Genomic DNA, 26,185 nt, shown 5'->3' with positions numbered 1-26,185 from the left:
TCTCCTCGGTTTTCGCATTTTTTCCGTCCTCTCTCTCCTTCTTTTTCTGTCTTGCAGACCTTAGTGTGTTTCTTTCTTTCTTTATTTCTATTCATTTCTTTCTCCCCTACCTCATCTAGTTTTTTCTTTTTTTCTGCCCTTTATAATGCTCTTCCGGGTTTTGTCTCCTCCTCTCTATTCTCGCTTGCTTCCTTCTCTCTGTTTTTATGCGCGGTTTGTCCTGAGTTACGCAGACCTACGGCCGCATACGACAGCCCAGGCCCTATAAGTGCTCCGCACTTGTCGTCATCAGTGCCCTCGAAGAACAAGAGGGAGAAGACTCCTCCGTAGCAGGAATGCGTGCTCAATGCACTACAGATTGCTATGCTAGTCGTGGTTTTGCCTGCGGTACGCCAAACTACGACAGCATACGACAGCGCGGGCTTCCAAGGTGCGCTGAACTTGGGAGATGATGGAAGTCAGCTCTCTTTGGCTCTACTTAGTCTGCCCCTTTTCCTTATCGCCTGTGAGCTGTTGATACCTTCTTAACTGATCCGCATAATCATGATGAGGTAGAACTGCAGAGTTTGAAACCATGTCCTTGACTCTCGCTGTGAACTCGGGGCCTGCGACCGACCGCTTGATGCGTGATGCGGATGTGTGCTTGGCGGCCCAACGACAACAACAAAAAAGAGAGCGGGTACCCGGCCAGCTGTCGTCTTGCTCCGTCGTGGGTCACATTGGCAGCGACGAAGCGGCGCTGCTGGTGACGAAAGAGGCTGAAGCCTCGAGGCCGCGATTCGGGACTTGACCCGCATGGGCCGCTATTTTGAGCCCTTCCTGGCGAGCGCCCGAAGACCTGCGCAGCCTCGTGACGTCATGACGGCAAGGAATGAGCGCCCGAGGTTCGCTCCTCTCCCATCCTCGAAACCAGACACCGGAGTCTCGGGACAGCCGGTCGCTTCTTCGCTGGCTGCCCCGTTCAGTAGAGGAGATTCGCGAACACCGGCCTGATGCTCGTAGAATACCTTGCCTGCGCGTATATACTTTCGTTCAGGCACTTTTTTTCTGAAGCGGGCCAAGTTTCATCTGTGATTGTGTCTATCCTGTGATTGGTGGCCCTGTTCACCTGGTGTAGCTTTTGTGCAGAAGTGCCCCCCTCTTCGAAGACGTATAGTGACCGGATTCGCGCGGATTGTAGTGCCTCCTTTTGTGCTGCCGCAACGAACTTCGCTCTGCGTACCGGAATAATACTGCGTTTGGACATCTTTTCAGCTCGGCTTCGGCCATGAGCGCGTCGCGCTACGCTTCGTCGGCAGCGTGACCGTTGGTAAGCGGCTCAGATCAGAGATTGGGTCGTGTGTGCTTTTGAACGAGAAAAGATATTTCATATTCACTCTCATTGAATCTTCGGGCATATGAAAGTTGTGTGGCGTCCAAGCTGCGTGGATTGTTGAAAGCTGCTGGTCACCCGATAATCAACGCGATGTATACATGGAGGATTGCGTGCCATATTAATAATCTATTAAGTAACCTACTACATTACTACATATTCGTATGCGCAGAAATATACGACAATCCGTTGTAGTGCTTACGGTTACTTTTACACGTGAAGACGGTGCACTTAACGCAAAAGCACATGTAAAAATAGCGATACTTAATATAGCGTCGCATACATATTGGATCAGGTATGATAAGAGCTCTGCTGCAAGATTTATTGTGACGTACCTAGCGTTTCACTAGAGTGAGTTGGACGACACATGTCTGTGTTTCCCGTTGGTGCGAGTATGTCTTGGCTTAGAGGGCTCACTTCTTTCATTTAGTCGCACAGTGTTTTATACTGCACTTTACAGGTGCGCTTCATACGATGTAAAATATATGCTCTCATACCGACGTTTCTGGCGAGAGTTTTCGCATAGAGTCTCCATTCGTAATGATCGACCGAAGAGGTCTAGCTCGTGTAGTATCTGTACGGTTATTGTCAATCCGAATATGTTAGGTGAATATAATGAGTGAACGCAATGAGTAGGCTACTGAAGGGGGCACAGCACGGCCAGGGTAGCATGTGCACAGAGATTTTGTGAAGAGAACCGTGACTTAGTCACGACGAGTGAAAAAATGTGACCACTTCGACATGCGCAGTGTGTAAAGTGGGAGGATATGTGCACCTTACACAAATGTCATTATTATGCAGCAGTTTTATTATAATTTTTGATGTTCTAAAGAACGACTTGCTACGCAGTAGACATCGGCATGAATTGTCGCTTAAGAAACGCAGGCTCCTCGTCGTACTTGCGGCCCTCACAACTCAGTGTGCAAGGCACCGCAGATTTCTTTTTTTTTTGTCGAGATTATGAAGGCTGCGTGTTGACTGTCCTCTTCTCTGTTTATGTAGAGCCTTCTTGTGGTTGGTGAAAAATCCAATCAGCGATTCAACACCTGGGTCACGAAGTTCTTTTGTTGAAAAGCGTCTCAGATGCTGAACGCAGATGCGTTAAGTGTCTAACTAATTTTCTATGCAAAATGTTCTGTTGGACCAAACTCTTCCATTAACAAAAAAACAACAATAATGTCACCGCTTTTCTGCAGAGTTCTTGCGTTATTGGGCAGTTTTATTTCAATACTATGGACGCTGCCCACCGCATAGGAGATTAGCGGGACAAGAATAAAGTGGATTTTCGAGTGCAAGCTTTTTTTAAACTTTTCTATTGTTGTAACTGATTTAAAGCACGGATTTATAAAGCATGAGCGAAAAAGTTTAAATGAATTATTGAAAGGAAAGGTGTTGCTAGTCCGCGCACATTTCATTTTTTTTCCTATCTCCGGTCTATCGTGTACCATGGCGGTCGACAGTTAAGCCATCGCGCTATTTTCAAGTCCACCGTTTCTTCAATACTCGGTATATACCTTTCAATCCATACCTGCTTTTTGGGCCTTCTTCGAAGTACTTCGTGAAAATTGGTAGCGAATATGCATAGCTGCAATGACATTCGAGTCAAAGAGAAAAAATAAGATATAAAGTTATTTCTTAGCGGTCTAAAAACTTCACCACCGCGGCGGGCTGTCCTCGTGCATCCAAAATTATCCCAACCACACGTTCGCCGCTTGCACATTCTCTCTTTATTTACTTGGCACCAGGCTCGCCCACGCTTTGTTCAGGTTCTCAGCTCCGTTGTTTTCAGTGTTTTTGTTTTAACGCCGAGGCGTTTTACGGCCATAGACGTACCATAATTTCCCGCGAAACATGATTGCAATGAAACCTAAAGGGCGCCGTATCTAGTGAGCAAGACGGTGATATTTAATTGGAAACTGTGCTAGCAAGTGTCGCATCTTAAAATAGCTCTCGCCCTTACCATTAAAAGTGACCTTCCGAGAAGTGAAGCAACAATGAAATTGGCGATGTTACCATATAGCGTGCGTCAGCTTGACGTTACGGTATTTAACCACGTGGAATGCGCATTTTTTTGCAGCCGGCAAAGGACTGCTCTCTAAAAGAGACGGATGTCTAAACTAGCGATTTTCAGAGCAGTTAATCCTACCGAAATTTCTTGACAGTGCATATAAATTGAACTTTGCTCGAATAATACTGTCGAAATGTATGCAATTGCCAAGAAAATGAACAAAAGACGAATTCGTTCATGGTTTTAATGCTCCGCCATTGAACGTCGAGTTCGCGAGTAAGTTCTGTCGTGGCTGGTCATCTTGATGTTCCTAAGACGCATTGTGGTAACACATGTAGCCTAACAGTAGGTTGGCAAATACATTGATCAGCTGGTACTATGTAAATAAAACCGCTTATCGCCAAGTCCCACCAACTGACTATGAAGCTTCAAATAGGGCTGTGTAGCGAACTAGTGAAGTAGTGAGGGATGTGAATAGATATTATGCAGCAAAAACCGAGGGATGAAGGCTTCCGTTGTGTATCCTCAGCGGTATGATAATTTTCGTGTGTTCCTGTCCTACTCATACTTGTTTAGAGCGGCTGGTTAGCAACTTCAGCCTTGAGCTTTCTTCGGTATAAAGCAGCAGTGTGTCACCCTAATGATATATCAAGTAGTCATTCCGCGTGTCAGGCCCTTGCGCTATGATTCAAGCAGGAGCGAAAAGTCGCAGCTAACGCGAGGTGATAATGACCGCTGCCACTCGCTGGACCGCTCTAGAAAAAAGTGTGATTCAGACTGTACAAGGCGAAGACCAGGAGCAGCGAAAAACGATGATTATTGCAGCCGGTCGTTGATATTTCTGGCGCGTGAACTACGCCTTTCGAACAGTGGTACTCGAATAAGCCTAGAAAAAGGAGAACGAGTTAAGTGTACCCGTGGTTCAGACACTTCGTATTTTACTGCACGCTTCTGTAGAGGCAATATTAAGGGAATCAGTGAGTGTGAGAATGAAAATAGCACTTTAGATTAAGTACAGGACACGAGCACGGATAACATTCTATTGTTAAAACAATGAGGAACACGCGCAGCTAAGGGAGATGACACAACATCGACTAAGGATGTTAGTCTCTCTGTCATAAATAACAGTAGTTGCTGTATGATGCGTGTTGTCGATGGTGGGAGACAATCAATTAAAGTGATTGAATTGCGCAACATTTATGTTGTAGGACAGGCTGAAAAATCGAGTGTTTGAGGAAGGGTACCTCGTATTTCATTAGTTCATATAGCGCTTAGAAATTTAAGAATATTTATGATCCCAATCAAGAACGATTGGGGTCTTCTGACTATATACTTGACTGTGAAGTAAATGTCGCTATTTACAAAACGTGTTGGTGTACAGAATAAATAAATAAATAAATAAATAAATAAATAAATAAATAAATAAATAAATAAATAAATAAATAAATAAATAAATAAATAAATAAATCTACAAACAAATAAATAAATAAATTCACATTCATGAATAGATACATAAAACAACTTTTTTTACCATACCTATACACAACACTAATGAAACAGATATCGTTTAGCCTTTGTTCTCATGACTGTGCTAAATACCTGATTTTCTTATTTGAAATGAAGTAGTCGCCCATTGAAAACAATAAAAGGGTATCTTAAAGGCCCTTTCAAGAGCCTTTGAAAAAGTTCCGCAGATCCTCCGTACCACGGGAATCAACGTTATGCGAATTATTCGCAGGGAAGTTGACTATGGCGTAATTTTTTTTATTGAGGTAAAGATTACGAAATGACGCTAAATATATGTAGAAATGTTGCACGCATTCGCATATTTTGAACTGTCGGATATGTTTTATATAACCAGAAGTTGCGTAGCTATGCCATCAGCAACATGGCTACCACAAACTCTGAAGCTGTAAACAGATACGCAGTGCTTGTGGTAGCGTGGATGGTAGCCCTGGCTAGCGTTACGTATACACCAACTTCGGTCAAAGGTGCTTAAGTATACAATTGACGTTAGGCCGTACAATAGGAATACAATTGTAATGATTACAAAATTAGATAGCCCACACTTCAACGTTTCGCCAACATTACTTATGCATAGGGTCGTTTTCCAATGCAGTTTCTATAGAACTGGTGCGGTACTGTGGAATATAATTCTTGATTGCCACGCGAAATGCTTGGGTTCGATTGCTGCTGGGACACCGATATTTATTCTTGGCATTGCTCGAGTCACTGCTGCCAATGAAAATTTTTATACGAATTGTCGATCACCTGTGGCGTATACCTGTTGTCCGCGGCCCGCGGTAAACGGGTATGTACCACACGTGTCTAGAGGAAAGGGTCTGATGACGTACGCGACGGCATTTTTACGCCATTGATGTGATGACAAGCACGAGGTAATAATGTCCAGCACAAGGAAATAAGCTCTTCGTTGGTCCATATGCGGGGAATATCGGCAATCAGTTGTCTCCCACTCTGCTTTGCTATGTAGTCGTGTGCCCGCTCTGCCCTGTCTAGCCCGACTGTCATGCGCGATCGAATGATTTTACTTCACCTTGTGTGTGTCCGACTGCGCAAGCGCTGATAAGAGCGCCTAGTCAAGAAGCGCGCAATCCTTGTAGGTTCAACGCTTTGCCCTTACATTTTCCGCGTGCTTTATGAAGAAATGAGTGACGGGGAGGCCCTGTGGGAAAGTTAATTAAGGCTATAGAAGAAACCACTATCCCGTCTTTGTACGCTAGAGTTCTTTCGAGGCCCTTTACAAAGAGGCCCTTTACAAATGGTGTTCACCATTAAAGCCATTATGAAGGGTCTCTAGAAACTTTCGGCACCATCAAGATCAGGAATCCCGGTGCCTCTCGTGCCGTTATCATTCGGTGCGCCTCCTTGCAGGAACGGAGACGAGCAATTAAAATTCTGGGTCGGGCAGTGCGCCGTTCCCGTCCCCTTCTTTGCGCCGGGATGGCCCATCGTGCTACGTCTCCCTCACTGCCGCCGGCTGTCTGCTCTCTAGTCGTGCGCGAGCATGTCGAGGGATCAGCAAGAAGGAGCACAGACAGTTCGGCACAGGCTTGGCATCTCCTCCTCGGTGTTCCTATAGGCACAACAGCCCGGCTTGCCTCACTTCCGCCTAAAAAAAGACGCGAGAATGAGCGCGACAGTGGAAGGTTGGTGGGGGAAAGTGGCTGCGTGGCGAGCACGCGCGAAATAGACTGAATGACGCACCTCGTGAGGCTGTAGCAACGAAATGTGGGGACGCGATGAGCGGGTGGATGCGTAGATGGAGGCACGGCGTAGACAGAAACGTTCTACGTTACAGCTGGCCTTAGAGCACGTGTGCATTTCCCGTGCATTCTGATTGGTCCCGACTGTATACTCGCAGTCGGGTGTGACTGTTCTAGTCCGAACGCACTGTCTGAGAGGTTAGGGTGCAATGTTGCCTTTATTGTAGCGACTGCATGACGTCACCTATGGCCATCGTGTATCATGGCATTATAGAAAGTCTGCGGATATCTATGTGGTGAGATTATGCACGGGTCGGGAAGTGGCTTGCCGTGTTTTTTCGGGAGGATTGAAGAGCTCATGCACGCGAAATGAAACAGTGTATGGTGTGCAGAAACAGGACTGAGAACTTGTCTGAATTGCATGTAAACGTATTATTTTCTTTTAGTACTAATTCTCATTCTTTTGCGCTCACTGTATGACTCACCTTTAAGAATCGTGAACAGTGCCATAACTGTGCTCTTGTTACCATTCTTATAATGGTTGGACGTTGGAGTGCTATAGGTATATATATTCAAAACGTTGTCCGTGAACTACTATATATCAGTTTTTATCTCCATGAAAATACATTTCTATGGACAATATGTGTGCACAAAAATTGCTTATACACAGTTAGCCACCATCTGTAGATTATTTCGTTTTAGGTCAAATGAACGTCACGTTTCTTGTGGAGGTAAAGTAGTTCACATTACAAAGAGCTCATTAATGTATCTCAAGTTTGTATACACGTCAGATACATTACACGGACCGATTGCAAAAATTTGAATGGACACTTTCGCTAGTGTTTACATTGGGAGTGAAGTCGTTCTTGGTGGGCTCACTGGTACATGTTGCATTGAATTGAACGCCTTGAATAAGATAAAAAAAATCGAAATTTCTCTAAAGGGCTTGCTTGCGTTTGCACGTAGGTTCAGAGCAAAATAACTTTTAGATATATCTAAAAGAGAATATTTGTGGTACAGATGCGAGCTAGTTTTGTCTTCTGGTCATATACATGCTTATGCGCAACACAAACGTGCTTCCGCTTTTTGAAATGGGGATAAATTGTAGTTTTTCTAAATAAACTTACTTTTTTTAGTGCGCAGGGAACGTTTGAGAAAGAAGATAGAGCAATGAGATAGGACAGAGCGCACATGTCCTATCTCACTGCTCTATCTTCTTTCTCGAACATTCTCTTGCGCACTAAGAAAAGTAAATTTCTTTCAAAATGCAATACCAACCAGCCCAAGTAGTCACTCTTTTGCGATAATTTGTAGTACAACATCCGCGAATTCAAGTAAAACATTTAGGAGTCCCTGCGATGGGTTCCTAATGTTTTTTAACGTATTCAGGCCATTACAACGCACTTACCTGCGCCCTTCTTGCTTAGGCTCGCGTTCTTCCTAATTTGCACAACTTTTCTCTCCTCCGGTTATGTGTGCTTTGCTTTATAGGGCGTTAATGCGCGGAGATGTTCGGAGATTCTCAAGGCACCGCCTCCGCTACTACGCTCTGACCATTCAGTTCATTCATATTTAACTACAAAGAGCTGGCATCGGAAATGCTTGGAAGCATCTCTGTTCACATTTCTCCTTAATTAGCAATTTAGCTCTGTGAACTTTTTAACGGTTCTTTAATGTTAGCATGCAAAAATAGTGCAGTTAAAAAAAGCGTGTATGTCTGAAAATCCCTCTTTATTAGACTTCTGACTTATGTTGACTTACGTTAGTTAGACGTGATATATTTTTCTGTACAAAAGTAGGTGACTGTGCATTATCTAGCGTCTTTCTGCAGCATATGCTAAGAGACTAGCACGTTAAGTATCGAGTCCAACGCAGATGCCGCTTCAGTTGTCTCGTATATGTTGGGAAGTACGAATGGTCATCTAAAAAAAATAAAAAATATGGTAGCCAAACCAACACACGATAACTGTAGATAACAGTAAAAGATGTGTTGTCCGAAAATGAAGTAGAACATATGAAATTCGAGAAATGAAGTAGAACATATATGAATTTTGAGGTACTACGCTATCCAAGAAGGTCTCTCTTTAAAATGCTTCGGGAATGTAACCAAGTGATCCCAGCAAACTGTTCAAGCCAGAAAAGCATGGAACATAAATGTACTTTTAAACTACAGTGAAGTAATTATGTCGTAAATTCAAATGAATCAAGTGGACAAAAGGTCACCCTTTCTGTCGTAGGGGTAAGCATTCATGAACTTCAAATCACGCGTCGTTTGTTTTACCAACTGGGCTACAAAAATTCTTCTGCTGCTGTTCTTTGGAGGGGGGGGGGCACCTATATTCCAGCTTAACGTGTTGAGAGAGTCGCTCATACAAATAATTATTACCGGCCTAAAATATTCAAAAGCGTATGCATTGCGATCGTCGGACAGCCGTGAAATGATTGATTTGTGGGGTTTAACGTCCCAAAACCACTATTTGATTATGAGAGACGCCGTAGTGGAGGGCTCCGGAAATTTCGACCACCAGGGGTTCTTTAACGTGCACCCAAATCTGAGTACACGGGCCTACAGCATTTCCGCCTCCATCGGAAATGCAGCTGCCACAGCCGGGATTTGATCCCGTGAAATAAGCCGTGAAATAATTATACCTTATGTTGATCGAGCACAGGTAAATCTCTTAGAGCGTGGGCGGGGGGGGGCTTCATCTAAGCGTGCTGTTCCCTATTAAGTCAATATAAAGGTCAGAAATTAAATTGCGTACCCTGCCTTTTTTAGGTGACTAGAGTGGGTGGAGGGGGTCTCCCCCTAGACCCCCTGCCCGGGCGCCCGCCTTTGTTTTTATGGGATGATCACAAAAGATTTTGGTGGTGACGTTCCCAATGAAGTCAAAGTGGATTCTCGGTAAAAGTCGACTATTCCACCATAAGACAACGCTATTGTTTGAAGCTACATTGTGCCGTCGTGTGAAAAGCATTACGAGTGGGTGCCTTAAAGCTGCCCGTCCTTTAGAAAAGACTACGCCATGATTCACCAAAACCGTCGTCATGAGCAACAGCATCGGCAGCGTTGCCTTGTATTTGGGTAGTATAACTCCATATGCCGGTGGTGCTTGATGATTTGCGCGATTTTGCGGGCGCTTTAAAGCTGCCCAATTAGCAAAGAAGGTTGTTTCACAATTCATCAGCAGCGGCCTGGCCACAGCATTTTCTACGATCCACGTGATCTTAATTGTTACCCAGCCATTACAGATGATGCCAGAATTAATCGTTGTCTACAGCTTCAATATAGCTCTCTTTATGACCCAGCTAGCGCGGGTAGTTTCGTAGCCTCCATAACAGTGAGCAGGCTGCCTTGGCCTTTGTCTGCAGCAATCTTGCCTTGATCTTTTTAGAACCTTTTAAACGACAGTGTTCGTAACGTCTGACCACACGTCCTTCGCAACGTTCTTTGCTGATCACAAAGTACATGTGACAGTATTTCCACAAATGTGGGCAAGTCAACACGCCAGAGTGCTACTTTCTGTCTTCAGTACTTGCAACAAGCGCCCTAACAAAATTCACGGCGTTATTGGTGGCATGGTTTGTAATCTGGAGTTATCTCTCTCTCTCTCTCTTTTCCAGATGCTGACCCCTTCGCGTCGCCTCGGCTGCAGCAGCCAGAATGAACGCAGGTTCCACACAAGCCAGAGCAACGAACGACTACGCCTAAACAACCGAATTTCTTAAAACCGACTCCATTTGAGAGCATCGACCACAATGACTTCAGCGTGGAGCCAGCTAGACCAGCTGCTAACGTGCGCAATCTGTCTCGACCGATACCGGAACCCGAAGCTGCTACCATGCCAGCACTCGTTCTGCGCCGACCCTTGCCTGGAAGGGTTGCAGGACTACGCGCGGCGGCAGATAAAATGTCCAGAGTGTCGCGCCGAGCACCGCATCCCGTACAACGGCGTGCAGACGTTTCCCACCAACGTGACGCTGATGAGGTTCCTCGAGCTGCACCGCGACATCACGGGAGAAGAACCCGAGCCACTGCCTTCGTCCATGGAACGTTGTCACGTGTGCAGCGAGAAGAGCCTCGTGAGTCGATGTTCGCACTGCGAGAAGAAGATTTGCGAGACGTGCAAAGAGGCGCACTTGGACATCATGCGCCGGGAGATCAGCCGCATTTGCAATCAAGTTCGCAGGTGTCTGAACCGGCTGAGCGACCACCTCGCGCAGAACAACAAGAACCAGGACAAGCTATCGCAGAATTGCGCGCTTGTGAAAGAGGAGCTGGATGACCTCATCAACCGTTACATCAAAGACCTGCAGCTGGTTCACAATAAGCTTAAGACCGAGATAGACGTGTACTTGCAGCAGGAGCTAAAGCAGTTGTCCGCGCTTTCCGAGGATGTGGAGACAGAGGTCAACAACATTACGTCCAACTGCGACGTCGTTGAGAAATACGTCAACGACGACACTGAGTGGACGGACTCTGAGCTCGTCGAGTACAAGGAGATATTCTCAAAGACTCTCGAATTCCTAAGGAACTTTGATCCGGACACGTCTGATTTTACGAGGCGGGTTAAGCTCCAGATCCACACGGACCCTGACGCGCTGCATCGCACCTTGGCCAACCTGGGAGAGCTCAAGTTCAACACGCCAATCACGCAATCGTCATCAAATCTCAACGTACCCCAGCTCAACCTTGGTTCATCTGGAGGTGGCACGGCCAACGCGCTGATGCGAAGTCAGAGCGACCATCGCCTCGCGGTGCAATTCCAAAAGAAGCAGGACGCTACGCGGTCGATGCTAGACATTGGCCAGCGGTACGGTGGCCATCTCAGTGACTCCGACCGAGATGGCAGCTTTGAGGGTCCTTCTTCAATGTATTCTAGAAATCGTAATAGAGACAATAGTGAGAACTCCATTTTAAGAAGATACGGGCCTGATCGGGGTCGGGATAACGACAATGCAGACAGCCGACTCTCGAACCGCTATGGAAGTCGCTTCGAAGACAGGTCCTGGAGGGACGAAGGAACGGGTGGAAGCCATCATAGCTTTAGATCTCGTTACGCGCGTGAGCTTATGGACGACGATTCAGAAGGACTGAGTAGCCATACTCGGAACGTCCGCTTCGAGGAACCACCACCTCCACGGGAGAAAGTGTTTGACACAGATGATGCGACCCGCGGTCCGCTCAGCGGCGTCGTAAAGCTAAGTGATTCGGCCAAATTCATGGAACGCCTCCACGAGAACCAGATCAGGCAGAAGCAGAAACAGGCCGAGAAGGAGCGGCTGGAGAACGAACCACCTCCTGCTCCGGTGGTTCCTGTGCCGCCACCGAGGAGACCACCGTCGAGGCAGCTTAGTGAGGACGAAGTCGAGAAGCAGAAAAAGGCGGCCAACCAAGCCGCGGCCGCGTCCACTTCTACGCCCGCCACGTCACCGCCGCCGTCCCTGGACACGAGGCCATCGCAGCTACGGCGACTCGCACCCAAGGACGACGTCCCGTCTCGGGCGACACCTCCGGACTCTCCGAGGACGCCGACGCCACGCCAGAGTTCCATTGAGAGCACACCCGCGCAGTCCCGGAGGAGTTCTACGGCTTCTGAAGACACGACGGCCAGCACAACGACGGCGACCAGTGACTCGATGAGGTCGCGACAGCGCCGTGCCATCGAGGAGGAGCCACTGTCCAGGAGGGAGCTGTCCTCAACGGCACCCAAGCCTTCGACGCCCGCCAGGTCAGTGCTTTCGCCGCCTCGCGGCCTTGTCAACTCGACGGAGCAGGGCGGGGCTCAGGGGGAGGAGCAGGAAATTGTGCCCGCGTCGCGTCCCCTGTCGCGCCACAGCCCGTACCGCCGATCTTGCACCGACTACGTGGTGCGGAGGCGCGACAAGTCGCCGCCGGCCATGGTGGCTCGTCGCTGCTTCGACGACCTGAGTTGGAGTCCCCGCGCTGGTCGCAGCGGCGACGACCCGGCACCCTCGCGGTGGACGAGCCTGCACAGGCCGGACTACTACCGCTACCGGACGTCTCGCTTTGGCTCGAGCGCCGGCCTGGAAGACCAGAGCCCAAGCTGGCGCTCGGCGCTCGTGGCCGACCCAAGTAGGCCTGCCTGCAATGATACACCCTTGGCATGGGCGAGCAGATTCTAACACCGAGAGGTGCCGGGCCGTGGTCCGACAGGGAGAGTGAAACGGCGGCGCGGCTCTGTTCGCCGCTGTTTTCTTAGCACAAGCTCGTGTCGCCGCCGCAGGTGCCTCGACTACAGCGACGTACCGCTTAGTCCTGCGTCACTCGGTAGTGGTGAGGTTGGCGTCACTTGCGACGAAATGTGTTGCACTGGGACCCCAAGACTGATCCTTGTTTTTAGCCTTTTTTTCAAAAGCCATGTGTTGCCGCAAACGTTATCTTCATTTTTTTCACTGCTCCTTGTCAAACTTTAAAATCTTCGATACCAGACGTGTACGGGCAATTACTACAGTTGCGGAACAGAAACTCATTTCCATATTTATAAAAATTATAAGTGAAGGCCTCGTCAATCATTAAGCAGGCTCGAGGGATTGAAGCATGTAAGCTGCGCGCAGCACGACAGTTATAGACTCGGTTTCTGAGGCAAGCTAAGCGGATTTTTTCTCCGACATTTACATGATAATCACAAATAGCCAATGTACTACAGCATAAAATCAGAAATTAAAATATTGCTCGCGCCAGCATTCTTACCTATCTTTTGGAGTGATTGCAACATAACGAGACGCAGAATACGTTTTTTGCTTGGGCGTAATTCGATTAACTTGGAAAGTCATGGTCTTTAGATGGGATGGCTAAAATCATCAGTACTTTGCTGCACCATTTATAGATGAAAATTATGGTAACTTCCTCGATACAATGGGAGCCAGTCGTTCATGTAGGCGTGCTATAGAAATGGGCATTGTGCATTCCTATTTGTACATTTTAATATCAAAGTTTGATATCGTTATCCTCTTCAGTTACTTTGCCTAACACGCATCAAACAGCAAAGAGACTTATGCTCTTCTTTTCACCGTCTTTTTCTCACTCAAACACATATGAGATTGAATATTATTTTCCTGTTCGTTGAGCTCAAGATAAGTTTACTCCTATACGCACATTTTTGTCCATACACGTACCCTTCTCTCGTATGGTTAAGATATTTCAATTTCAGTAGCCATGTTTGCTAGGAAGAAAAGATGATGACCTCTTTTCCGGCTGCGTTCTGACATAAGAAAGCGCATCCACACTATTCACAGCGTGCGAAGATAGTAGACTTTCTTGTCTTTCTCCAGCAAGCGTTCGAGCATGTACTAAAGATGTCAGCACCAGTCGTATATGCCACGCCTATAGTATCACCAGCTACTCCGGTTGGAAATTAACCACTCTTTCATTAATACTATGAAACTCTTGTATCGAGGCTACCCCGACATGCACGAAACGTATTCTGCGTTTAATGTGAGAGCGTTCGCGCAAAAGCGACGCTCGCTTGGGCATCGCGTGCGATTTGGTAAGCTCCTCGTTCTGCTTATGCCGCAGCGCCAACTCGGCCACGGGCCTTCTCTTCGTCCTGCCATCGCTGTCGGCGGAGACGAAGAGAATGTAAAGCGCAGCGCCTGTCCACGGAACCCGCCACGCCCAAGACTTGGCAGCGCACCCGTGTAGAAGCACCAGAGGGACATTTTCATTCTCAAGAGAACGCAATAAAAACCAGAATAGTGTTATTGTTAGGAAATCTTTCCCCCGTAGACTACGTTCTCTCTTTCTTCTACCACTTCTCTCACAATTCATTATCAACATACGTCGCCGCTGTCTTTGTCTCCTTATCCACCGACACACCAGACAGCTCTGACGGCACGCCGAATACGTGTACCAGCGTTCGCTCCGAGTGTTCCGTGAGAAAGCCACCACCCAGCGATGTTATAGGTGATTCGAAAATGCGTCCACCAATGAGCGATACACGTTATAGCTGGTTCGAAAGTGCGTCGTGTCCAGAGAAAACAAACAAAAACGAAAAGAGAGCGCGGCAATGCACGCTCTTTTGAATGTGGGGTGTGGTACTATGAGGACGCATTGCAAGCAGTGACAACATCCTGCAAGGAAGACGCCGACAGAATTTCCTTGGTGGTCTTTCCCGTTTTCGTAGATGGAAGGTTAACTTCGGGCTCCAAGGCGACAGTGGAAGTCTCCGTCAACTGGTGCTTCGGTATTCGTTAAGGAAAGCGAAAGGCGCATCCCACGAAAAGGTTAGAGACCCACTGATGCTATCGAAAAGTTATGCTTTTATTTTTCTTTTTGTTCGAGTTAACTCGTCCCACAGATAACTAATCTGCCTCTGAATAACCATCCCATTAAAACGAGCGTGAGAAACCTGCGCTGTTCCGCGAAGCACTTAGGACTGTTTACCCAATATAAAGTATCGTAGCCTTTCCCACCACCAGTACACACAAAGGCGAGAAAGAGAAGTTTCGTTTGATGCGATGAGGCGCGCAATTGTTGTCCTGTTTTCACCTTTTCGGAAAAGTTTTATTAGGGGAGCGATATAGAGAGAACACGCAACAGTTCACAGCTTCGTTATTTCAGGGATTATGCCTGTTTGGCTCTTAGGTTCTAGTTATGTGTTAGCCAAAATCACTGATCGTTTTACTCACACTATTTTGGAGTCAATGAAATCTTAAAAAGTATATCTATGAGGAAACACCTAACTGATTCACATATAAATATGTCTATCTTTTTACATAAACAGTGCGTTTAATTAGCTTAGGCTGCTAGTACTGATGAAGTAGTTTCGCGCATTCATATAATATAACTGAACTCACATGACATCGGAAAATGCCTTGCGTCATGACTAAACAAGATTGGAATCTTACCGCGGACATTTTCAAGTGCAGTCTTCCTTTAAAATAAGATCACGCCAGGCTTCTAGTCGCTACACGGTGGTACAAAGATAACGTAAGGTGGCTATCTTTCATTTCCTATCCTTGCAACATGATGCAACCTTGACACACTGATTCGACACGTGCGTTATACTGCATTTACGTAAAGGTGTTTTCTGGGAGAGGATGACGATTTCAATATACTTTGACTCATGGAGTGACCGTGCTCAGTCAAAATGAAAGTGGTTAGAGTACGAAGAAAGGTGCTTCGATCTCAGTCCCCCTCCTCTGCGAGTGACGTCAGGCGAGTGACATCAAACTAACGCGGCTGTTTCACTCTCCTGCGGCCCGTGGCGCGCATTCGCATGACTGGCATGCATCCACAGGCTCTCAGCCCCGGGCTTTTTTTGGAAGGACAACGGACTATCGGCCATGAACCGCACGCCGCCTGTCGCGTATTGTATTGCTTTCATTAGATGAAACTAATAAACCATTTGCAAACCCCAACAGTGTGAACAATTAATCAGCATGGCATGATGACGGGCGTCACTAGCGGCTGACAACCAAAAGCTTCACAGAAATGATTTAAAACAGAACGTCATAGTAGTCTCCTTCTAGATAAACATAAAAAAATATGCCATAAGCTGTGAAAGCACCGTAGCGAGCTAAGGCACATACTCGGGCTAAGTTTTTGATGGTTTCTTACTAGGGGAGTGCTACTGTGTAAATAGTGTTTTACAAGATCTTGTTACGGCGCTTATAATATTGTTCATCGTTAAGCACAGAGGCCCTTACTGAATACTCTTACTGATGCGAAAGTCCTAAATTACAAAATAAAGCAATCACTTCCAATTAACTTCCAATCAGGCTCACTCTAAATAGCATAAAGCTCTGAGTGCCAGAACTTCACATATTTTACCGCTCTTTACGTGGTGCATAATGCTTTCTACCTTGGTATTTACGCTGCATTCCAATACCAAATATAACCGATGAGTCATATGGGAAAAGCAAGAAGGGTACCCGCAAGGGAACCTTCTGGTTTGCTACCCTAAAATAAGTGAAGAGTGAAGAAAATAAGAAGCACTGCTATCTGGCACTATAATATTGACGTTCTTTAGTGTGACTTAACATGAATACTCGTTAGAATATAATTCAAGGGACACATTACAGCTAATTATTTTTATGCGGCTTTATAGTGCAACCTGCATGCATGCGCACGCGTAGTGTCTTAGTGGCTTGCAGTATTGGCGAGGTATATGTAAGATTTCGGCAAGTCTCAGTTCTGACTCGCATCTAATGTTCGCAGGTCCACTCGTGCGCCGCTGGCCAAGGCCATATCTCTAGACCACGACGATCGCCGCCGACCGACAGATGACAGGAAGAAAGAGGAAGTGATGACGAGGGCCGGATCGCTGAGCGGCCCGTCTCCCGCTGCGCACCAGTCGTCGTTCTTCAGCCGCTTGAAGCCGCAGCAAGCGCAGATTGGCGAAGAGGAGGACACCGAATCCGAGGCGTCTACCGAGGAAGAAACCTCGGAGGAAGAAGAGGAGGACGAGGAGGAAGACGATGAAGAGGACGAGGAGGAGGAAGAGACTGTGGCGGCCCAGCCCGAAAGACCCAAGACGCCCACGACGCCCACGCGCAAGATCTCGTCCACGCAGCAGGGTACCAAGAAGGAAGAGGACATGACCTCCTCCGTGTCAGCGCTGCTCAATAGGAGCGCCCAGGCGCGGCGAGGTAGCCAGGACGTGCGCTCCTCGACACCCACGTCGGGCAGGCACTCACAATACGCCAGGGACAAGGAGGAAGGAAGCCCCAGGAGTCGCTTCCAATCCTGGAGGGAGACGCCGTCTTCGTCGGTGGATGACCCCACCATGGTGTCCTCCTCCCGGTATGGCGGCACCTCCTTCTTGGCCAGTCGAAGGCGCGCTGGAGAGGATGACCCACCTAGAGGAGAGGACAGTGGTCCCGGAAGCCGCTTTCTAAGCCGCAGCCGGAGTTCGGCACTCATGGACCAGCCGGAGCCACGAGCCGATCGGCGTAAGAATCAGCAGGAAAGTGCCACCCCGACTGCGAGGTCTCCGGCGGTGAATCCGACGTCGTCTTCGGCGGCAGCGCTGCGTAGGAGCCGGCTGACTCGCAGCAAGAGCTCTAACGAGATGCTACCCGGAGAAGGCGACAGCGGTGATGAAGCCAACCAGCCGCCGCCGTCGTACCGGAGTCGCTACGGCCAGCCGGAGAGCTCACCGGCCCTCAGTGGCAGCGGCTCTCTCTCCCGCTCGAAAAGCAGCCATGCGGTCAAGGACAGCTCTCCAGACGCGGGCGACTACGCTGGCTCTGGCGGTGGGCCCGGGGCGTCGTCCAGCTGGGCGCAGTACCTGCGCAACAAGTATGGCTCCCGCGGAACCAGTGGTCCCGGCAGCTCGTCGGGGTACGGACCCAAGAGTGTGTCCCGGTCCCGCAGCTCTCATGCAGTCTACAGCCGCAGCGGCAGCGACGACAACAGCTCGGAGGACGAGGACGTTCCTGCCCGGGGCCGTGGTCCGGAGGCCGGCAGCGGCTCTTCGCGTCACGATGGACAGTACGGCAGCTATGGCTTTCCTCGAAGCATGTATCTTCAAAAGCGCCGTATGCAGCTCAAGATCGGCACGCGTGGTACTGAACCCGGCTGCTTCACGTGGCCAAGGGGTGTCGCTGTCGGACCGGACAACTCGATCGTGGTTGCCGACAGCAGCAACCATCGGGTACAGGTGAGTCGTGCTTCCCCCATAATCGTGCCTCTTGCCACTTCCGAGGCTGAGGAACGCACAAAGTTTGTGTGGCTAAATGGGCGATATTTTGCATGAACCAAGCTTCTCAAAAGAAGCTAGTACTTCCCGTGGGATTGGTTGTGTATTTACTGGAGTTGTGTCGAGCATTTATACGGTTAATAATGTTAGATGACAGCCTAAGTCTGAGCCTAATATCAACCCACAGTTAGCCTAAGTCTTTGTTATTCTATGAAATTTGGCTTACGCCTCATGTACGTCAAATACGAAACGTTCTTGTTAAATGTAGAGTGTTCTCAGTCAAACAACGTTCATTAAAGATAACGTGTATCGCTGTCTCATATCTTGACGTTTCTCAATTCAGTAGTAGAAAAATTCGGCAGATCCCGCGTACCTTGGGAATTGACGTCATGCGAAGCGTGGGAATAGATGTTAAATGTGTTTTATTTATTTGTATGAAGCGAGGCATGATGAAGCGGCGCTAAATATATGTACAAACCCACGCACACACATTCGTCAAACAGCAACGTATGCTTTATATTAGCAGTTGTTCGCACTTGCATAGTGGTGCCAGCAGCGACATGAATAACAGCAATACTAGAATAGGTAAGCCGATGTGAAGCACTGGTGTTTACGCTGGTGTTTGCTCTGGTGCGTGCGAGGAAGGTAGGCCTCAACACGGCTACACAAATCAACTTGACCTGATAGCATCTAAATACAATTTAAGTTAATTGTACGTGACGGCTGCATCATGGGAGTACATATGTAATATTTATAAAATCAGATATCCACTACTACAAGCAATGATATGTGGAGTTTAACGTCTCAAAACCACCATATGACACTACTAGAAACACAATTGATTGCACATGAAACTTATGGTCTATTTGAAAATTATGCTTTAGGCCTGGCGTGGCTCTGTGGCAAAATACTTCTTTGCCACACATAATGATAGGGTTCGATTCCTGCTGCGACACTGATATTTATTGTTTTCATTCGTCAGGTCAACGCTGCCTATGGCAGCTTTCTCTTAACGCTGAAGCGTTGAAGTTACCCATGTGTATTCTCGCTGTTCCGCTGGGTAGTTATAAAAATTGGGGGACCCTTAAACTCCTCTTTTAAGAGCTGAACGCAATAGTGATATTATGTTCGTAGTGCGTACTTCAAACACCTAGTGTACCTTTATATTTTTTTCGAACTTGATATGCTCCCACTACGTGACCTTAAGGGTGCACTAACATGTGTACTTTTTGTAATGGGTGACTGGCTTTAAACTTCAATGTCATCACAATAATTAATAAAAGTTTATTCAACCCAAATAATAACGCCTGATGAAAATGTACACTTGGACAACGCATTATTACGGAAATATTTTATGTTGTATTGTGAAGCATGTAGGACGCGACGCATCTGTTTGCAAAGCATGAAAGTTACTTTCACTGCATTTCCAAGCAGAGGTAATTATTTTAACTATATTCACAACTAGAGATATGGCTGTGTAGTAGAGCATCCGCTTGCCACGCAAATGACCCGGGTTTCATCCCCACTATGACCTAGAATTTTGATGGTTTGTTTTATTTCCATCCTTCTCGATTTTTCAGTGACGCAAAGATAACTTTTCTTTCACATTCAATGAGGCCGAAATTTTTTGCGAAACGAGCTCTTCAACGCTATAGCGGTGCAATGTCTATTACCTGTCGCACATACCCGCATACCAGTGGCACACAGCTACGCTCGGGTGTGTGCCGTTGTTTTTTGAAAAGTGTTGGACGGCGTATGCGACGAGAATGTGATATTCATTATTCATATCATGTCCAGGGAGTCGGTATTCGACAAACTATCTTACCTTCCCGTACTAATTTTGCTGTACGCCGGGTGATTGACGTAGATAGATAGATAGATAGATAGATAGATAGATAGATAGATAGATAGATAGATAGATAGATAGATAGATAGATAGATAGATAGATAGATAGATAGATAGATAGATAGATGCCCCGCTGCGGTGGTCTAGTGGCTAAGCTACTCGGCTGGTGACCCGCAGGTCGCGGAATCGAATCTCGGCTGTGGCGGCTGCATTTCCGATGGAGACGGAAACGCTCTAGGCTCGTGTGCTCAGATTTGGGTGCACGTTAAAAAACCCCAGGTGGTCAAAATTTGCGGAGTCCTCCACTACGGCGTCTCTCATAATCATATGGTGGTTTTGGGACGTTGAACCCCACTTATCAGAGACAGACAGACAGACAGACAGACAGACAGACAGACAGACAGACAGACAGACAGACAGACAGACAGACAGACAGACAGACAGACAGACAGACAGACAGACAGACAGACAGACAGACAGACAGACAGACAGACAGACAGACAGACAGACAGACAGACAGACAGACAGACAGACAGACAGACAGACAGACAGACAGACAGACAGACAGACAGACAGACAGACAGACAGACAGACAGACAGACAGACAGACAGACAGACAGACAGACAGACAGACAGACAGACAGACAGACAGACAGACAGACAGACAGACAGACAGACAGACAGACAGACAGACAGACAGACAGACAGACAGACAGACAGACAGACAGACAGACAGACAGACAGACAGACAGACAGACAGACAGACAGACAGACAGACAGACAGACAGACAGACAGACAGACAGACAGACAGACAGACAGACAGACAGACAGACAGACAGACAGACAGACAGACAGACAGACAGACAGACAGACAGACAGACAGACAGACAGACAGACAGACAGACAGACAGACAGACAGACAGACAGACAGACAGACAGACAGACAGACAGACAGACAGACAGACAGACAGACAGACAGACAGAGAGAGAGAGAGAGAGAGAGAGAGAGAGAGAGAGAGAGAGAGAGAGAGAGACCAAAAGTGCGTGCAGTACGCAAAGAAATGCTTCGCATTCAAAAGCATTGTCATTGTCATACAAATTTTCTTTGTGCTTACTGCTCAGGTTCGTTTCTGTAAGTACTGCATGTATCTTCTGTAAAATAATAGTCGCTCTTGCATAGCGACTCTGGCCCAAACAAAATGCTAAAGTCATTAGTTGCTTGTTACGCAAGTAAGTGGTGTGAAAACGCATGTGTTGAAGCAATGAAGCAGGATAGTGGCAGACTCCTGTTGCAACCAAGACTTCTGAAAAGAAATAAAAGGTGAGAACATTGCCGAAGTGAGACAGCATTTCATGTTTTGGATGTTGATAATTTATTGTCTATTTTTCAAGTGCGAAAGGACCACTTGAATGGGCAACACTTAGATTTGTCCATGTCTTATCTATACCAAATGCACTAATTTGTATTTTCCACACACTGACAATCTTTAAGGAAAGAGAACGATCAAGACAAAGCATAGTAGTAAGGGAGGGATGGAAATGCAATTTTTATTCCTTTATTTCGGTTCAATGATGTTTCCGTATTTTGAGCACACAGCTCTTTTTTCTTGCTAGGGGCTCAATCATTTTTGACGTAATTGTCCTTAACAATTGAAACGTTGCCATCAATAATCGTCTGTCCCCCAAGAATGGTTGGAATTTGCCCTTATGCGCAAAAATTGAGCTTCCCCCCCCCCCCCCTGAATATGCACCCTACAGCATATATACGAGGCTGGGCAGAATGTTTTCGGCAAGCCGGCCTCTTTCAACGCGGAGAGTGAAGTTTTACTGTTCAAATGTCATGCGCGAAAGTTTTGTTATGATTAATAGTTTTTAAACCACGCCATTATATAGGGCCACTGTCGCACTCTATAAAAGCAATTATGTGATGGTTATTTCAGTCGGCTTAGTTCTAAGAACATTGGTTCAAACCACAAAAATAATTGTGAAAGAGTGTTCCGATGCGAAGCCCACTAAAAGCAGTGTGCATACAAGAAGCTATTCGACATTTTTCATACTGTAACACAAAAAATAAAAAAAAACGAGTACAAGCTATGCATATTTTTTCTGTTGCGTAAGAGATGTGCATTAACGCCATCCGCCAAATGATTATGCTATGTTTACATGATATTGAACTACGGATAGGATATTTATGTTCTGCTCCTATAACCTTTTTTTTTCTCGGTTAAAGATGATGTTGATTGGTCCTGAAAGAAAACAAAAAAAAAACTAGTTGCGAGGATGCTACCTTCGTGACAACCTGCTGCTCATGTGTTGTTATACATTTCACATGACCAATTATATTACGCATAAACAAAGCACCAAGGCAAAGGTGATGCTATTTGGACTCGTGCATCCCAATTTTAGCTGCAAATATAGTATAAAATTTATAGCTTTGGTAGTGGTGAAAGAGAAAGCGTTTTAACAAAACGCTGAAAATTGTAAATGCGTCACCTGCTTGAGAGAAAGTACAGAGAAGAGAAGAAATGGTTGAGAAAGAAAGGTAGGGAGGTTAACCAGTCCAAAGTAATTGGCTCGCTACCCTACGCGTAGGAACGAGATGTGGGATATTGTGAATGGGATCAGCTTACTGTCCGTTCTCTACTAGCTATTTACAAAAAGTAATAGGTAATAGAATTAAGGTGACATTAGAGTTCATTCAACCAAAGAACGAAGTAGGATTTCGTACAGGCTACTCCACAATAGACCATATTCATACTACCAACCGTGTAATAGAGAAATGCGTGAAATACAACCAACCCTTATACATTGCGAGAAGGCAACCAACCCTTATACATTGCTTCATAAAGTGCGAGGAGGCATTTGACTCAATCAGATCATCAACAGTAATGCAGACACTACGGAATCAGGAAACTGGCGAACGTTATATCAACACACTGGAAGAAATATACAGTGGATCCATGGCCATCATGGTTCTCCATAAAGAAAACGACAGAATTTCAATAAAGAAGGGCGTAAGGAAGGGAGACAGGATCTCTCCAATGTTATTTACCGTGTATTTACAGGAGGTTTTAAGGGTTTATCCCTAACTCTTGCCTAGATTGGCAAGAGTTAAGGATAAGAGTTAATGAAGAGTACCTTAGTAACCTGCGATTCGCTGATCACATTGCTTTGATGACTAACTCAGGAGATGAATTACTGCTCATGACCACAGAGCTGGACACGGAAAGCAAAAAAGTAGTTCTGAAGATCAATGTGCACAACACTAAAGTAATGTGCAACAGTCTCGACAGAAAACAACACTTTGCGATAGGTGGAGAGATGCTGGAAGTTGTTCAGGAATATGCCTACGTAGGTCAGGTAGTAACCGCGGAGCCTAACCATGAGCATGAAATAAGTAGAAGAATAAGAATTGGGTGGATTACATTCGGCGAACATTCTCATATCATGAATGGTAATCTACCACTAACCCTCAAGAAGAAGGTGTATAACAGCTGCATCTTGGCCGTACTTATACCTACGGGGAAGAAACCTCGAGGCTTACAAAAAGGGTTCAGCTTAAATTGTGGGCGATGCAGCGAGCGATGGAGAGGAAACTGGTAGGTGCAACCTTAAAAGCCAAGAAGAGAGCAGAGCATGTCAGGGCACAAACCGGGGCTAAGGATATGATTGTTGAAATTAAGAAGAAAGGGACATGGGCCGGGCACGTAGCGCGTAGAGAGGGTAACCGCTGGTCATTAAGGGTAAGTGACTGAATTCCCAGAGGAGGCAAACGCATGGAGCGGAGACAAAAAGTTAGGTGGGCCGATGAGATCAAAAAGTTCGCAAATATTACGTGGCAGCAGAAAGCACAATACAGGGTTGATTGGCGGATTAGAGGAGGGGCCTTTGCCCTGCAGTGGTTGTAGACAGGTAGTTGTTGATGATGATGCTTACACCAATTTTCTAATCAGGCCTAGAGACGCTCGAAACGGGAAGCGATCTCAAAAGACACTACGCCAAAGTTATTCATAACACTCGCATCCATAAGCGAAGTCATTTTTTACAGTCTTTTGCTATGCGGAAGAAGTAGATCCGTCCGCACCAACGATAAATTCAGTACGAAGCGAGCGTCCAAATCCACCGCCACGTTAACCACGCAAGCACAGTAACGTTAAATATGAAAAATAGCGTGCGGACGCTGAACGCGCCACGGGCCGTTTAGCGTGCTTTGCATGCGTATTTTGAACTCGCTATTTCGATAAGCGTTTAAATTATGGGGAGCTAGAGGATAGCGTAACCAAAGCTTTGCGTTGTGGCGCATCGTCACACGGAGTATCTCAGGCGACATCGGTCGCATCGCAGACAGAATGTATTGGGTAACATTAAAGAGTAGGGTAGCAGACTCGAAGTGGCCTAGTTGATCTCCCCATGTTTGTTATACTATTCCTCTTTTTCCTTCAAGTAAACACGTGCATTGTGTGAAAAATGCCATCATGATCAACGATGTCACCTTTGGCAGCGCTATGAGCAGCGGGCGCCCCACAAATTCCAAGAAAAAGAGAAAAAAAAAACCCTCCTCCCTTCGAGCCTTTCCGGCCTCCGTACAACGTCGCAAAGCTGGATCTTCGATGCGTAGCACAAGCCATGCTGCAATTGGTCGAGCAAGAACCTACAACTTTCGGTTAGTCTGCAAGCAGCTATCCAGACTCATTGTTGTAGTTCGTCGTGTGGCGGTGGCGGCGACTCCTGGTACGGCGAGTTCACGTACGTATCCGTCAGGTTGGCGATCCTTTGAAGCTGTACGCGGAACACAGGGTCGAAACCAGCATGAATCCTCAAAGCACGGGCCGGCATGGCAACAGTGGTTAGCCAAGGAGCACTGCGTCGACGTAGTCACGGCAACCCGGAAGTGGACAACGTATCTTTCTAACTTCACGTCAGCGATTAAGTATATATGCCAGGCAAGATTGGGAGGGGTACTCGGAGAAGTGGGAAAATCGGTTTTGTGAGAAGAGACCACGTGGAGGGTAGCGAATGGAAGCGTTTCGATCATCAAACGTGTCTCACTTCTGTATTACGAAAACGTTTCGAAATTTTCTCACTGCGTGTTCGGTGAAGACTCGTGCACAACTTCCCCACCGCAACTACACTTCGACCTGTGGGTCGTTGAGGGACCCTTTAAAGAACGTGATTGACGCCTACATAATAGGACACGGTAAAGCACGAATATGAACCATGCCTTCACAGATGTAGTCCCCTGTATATTGTGCATTTATACACGAGGGTGTACAAAATGTCGGTATGTGTTTTGCGGCTATAACACAACTTGGCGTGGGTGAACCCACGTTGACGCATAGCGGCACTTCTTCGGCCCGGCGACTAACGTCCATAATCATGATTAAGCCATTGTGGTAGAAGTTGTTAACATGCACCTATACACGGGGTATGGTGAGTCCCCGCAAAAAACAACACTGACAAGCATATAATAAACACTGGTGCTCGATATGCACTGATTAAAAGCGTCGTCATTTCAGGGGAGAAGCGGAAAAGGTGTGCGCTTCTCAGTAAAAGCGCAGAGAGAGAGAGAGAGAGAGAGAGCAAGGATGAAAGAAAGGCAGGGAAGTTAACCATGGCTGAGCCTGGTAAGCTACCCTGCACTGGGGAAAGGGGTAAGGGAAATGAAAGTTAAGGAGAAAAAAGGACAGAAAAGGCACTGATGCCGTCGACGTAACGGCAGTTCTGGGCTGAATATCACAGACGGTGGGCCATGCGCGTCCCTTAATCTAATCAGCACATTCGTTGCATTACGTGATTTGTATCTTAGGTCTCATTCACCCAAAATCTTGCCGATGGTGAAGTCATGATGGTGCGGCTTGCGTTCTCGGACACTAGACTTCTGAAGACTTGCGAGAACTGGAGTGAGGGTGTCAAGCAGTTGCAACACGCTTCGAGCTGTTGGTGTCTGCATCTTGCTTAGCAACACGCGCGTAGCACTGACCAGGGTGCTGACCATGCCGATAACTTGTCCGTATTCGTCCCTCAGGTTATGAGGTAACGATGAAGTGTCCATCACTGTCGAAGTCTGATGC

General features: G+C 46.8%; 1 protein-coding gene across 7 annotated transcripts in view; it reads left to right on the top strand.

The window, feature by feature from the left end:
• The window catches only part of LOC119188163 (uncharacterized), a 173,790-nt gene that overhangs the window by 130,341 nt on the left and 17,264 nt on the right, over positions 1–26,185 (top strand). For 2 of the 7 annotated variants that reach the window (XR_012895254.1, XM_075894536.1), the window contains exons 1-4: positions 917–1,309; positions 10,226–12,333; positions 16,785–18,059; positions 18,115–18,228. Coding sequence is in view for 6 of the 7 variants with exons in the window: in XM_075894536.1 (XP_075750651.1) it covers positions 10,361–12,333; positions 16,785–18,059; positions 18,115–18,228 (3,362 nt within the window). In the remaining variant the exon portion in view is untranslated. Of the gene's footprint in view, positions 1–916; positions 1,310–6,737; positions 6,901–10,225; positions 12,334–16,784; positions 18,229–26,185 lie in introns of those variants that run through there. The other 5 variants (XM_037436082.2, XM_075894541.1, XM_075894518.1 and 2 more) reach the window with 3 other exon arrangements.

This window comes from Rhipicephalus microplus, chromosome 1 (assembly GCF_043290135.1).
Source record: "Rhipicephalus microplus isolate Deutch F79 chromosome 1, USDA_Rmic, whole genome shotgun sequence".
NCBI lineage: Eukaryota > Metazoa > Arthropoda > Arachnida > Ixodida > Ixodidae > Rhipicephalus > Rhipicephalus microplus.
The sequence above is the reverse complement of the archived record's forward strand: the minus strand, read 5'-3'. Positions and strand labels throughout refer to the sequence as shown.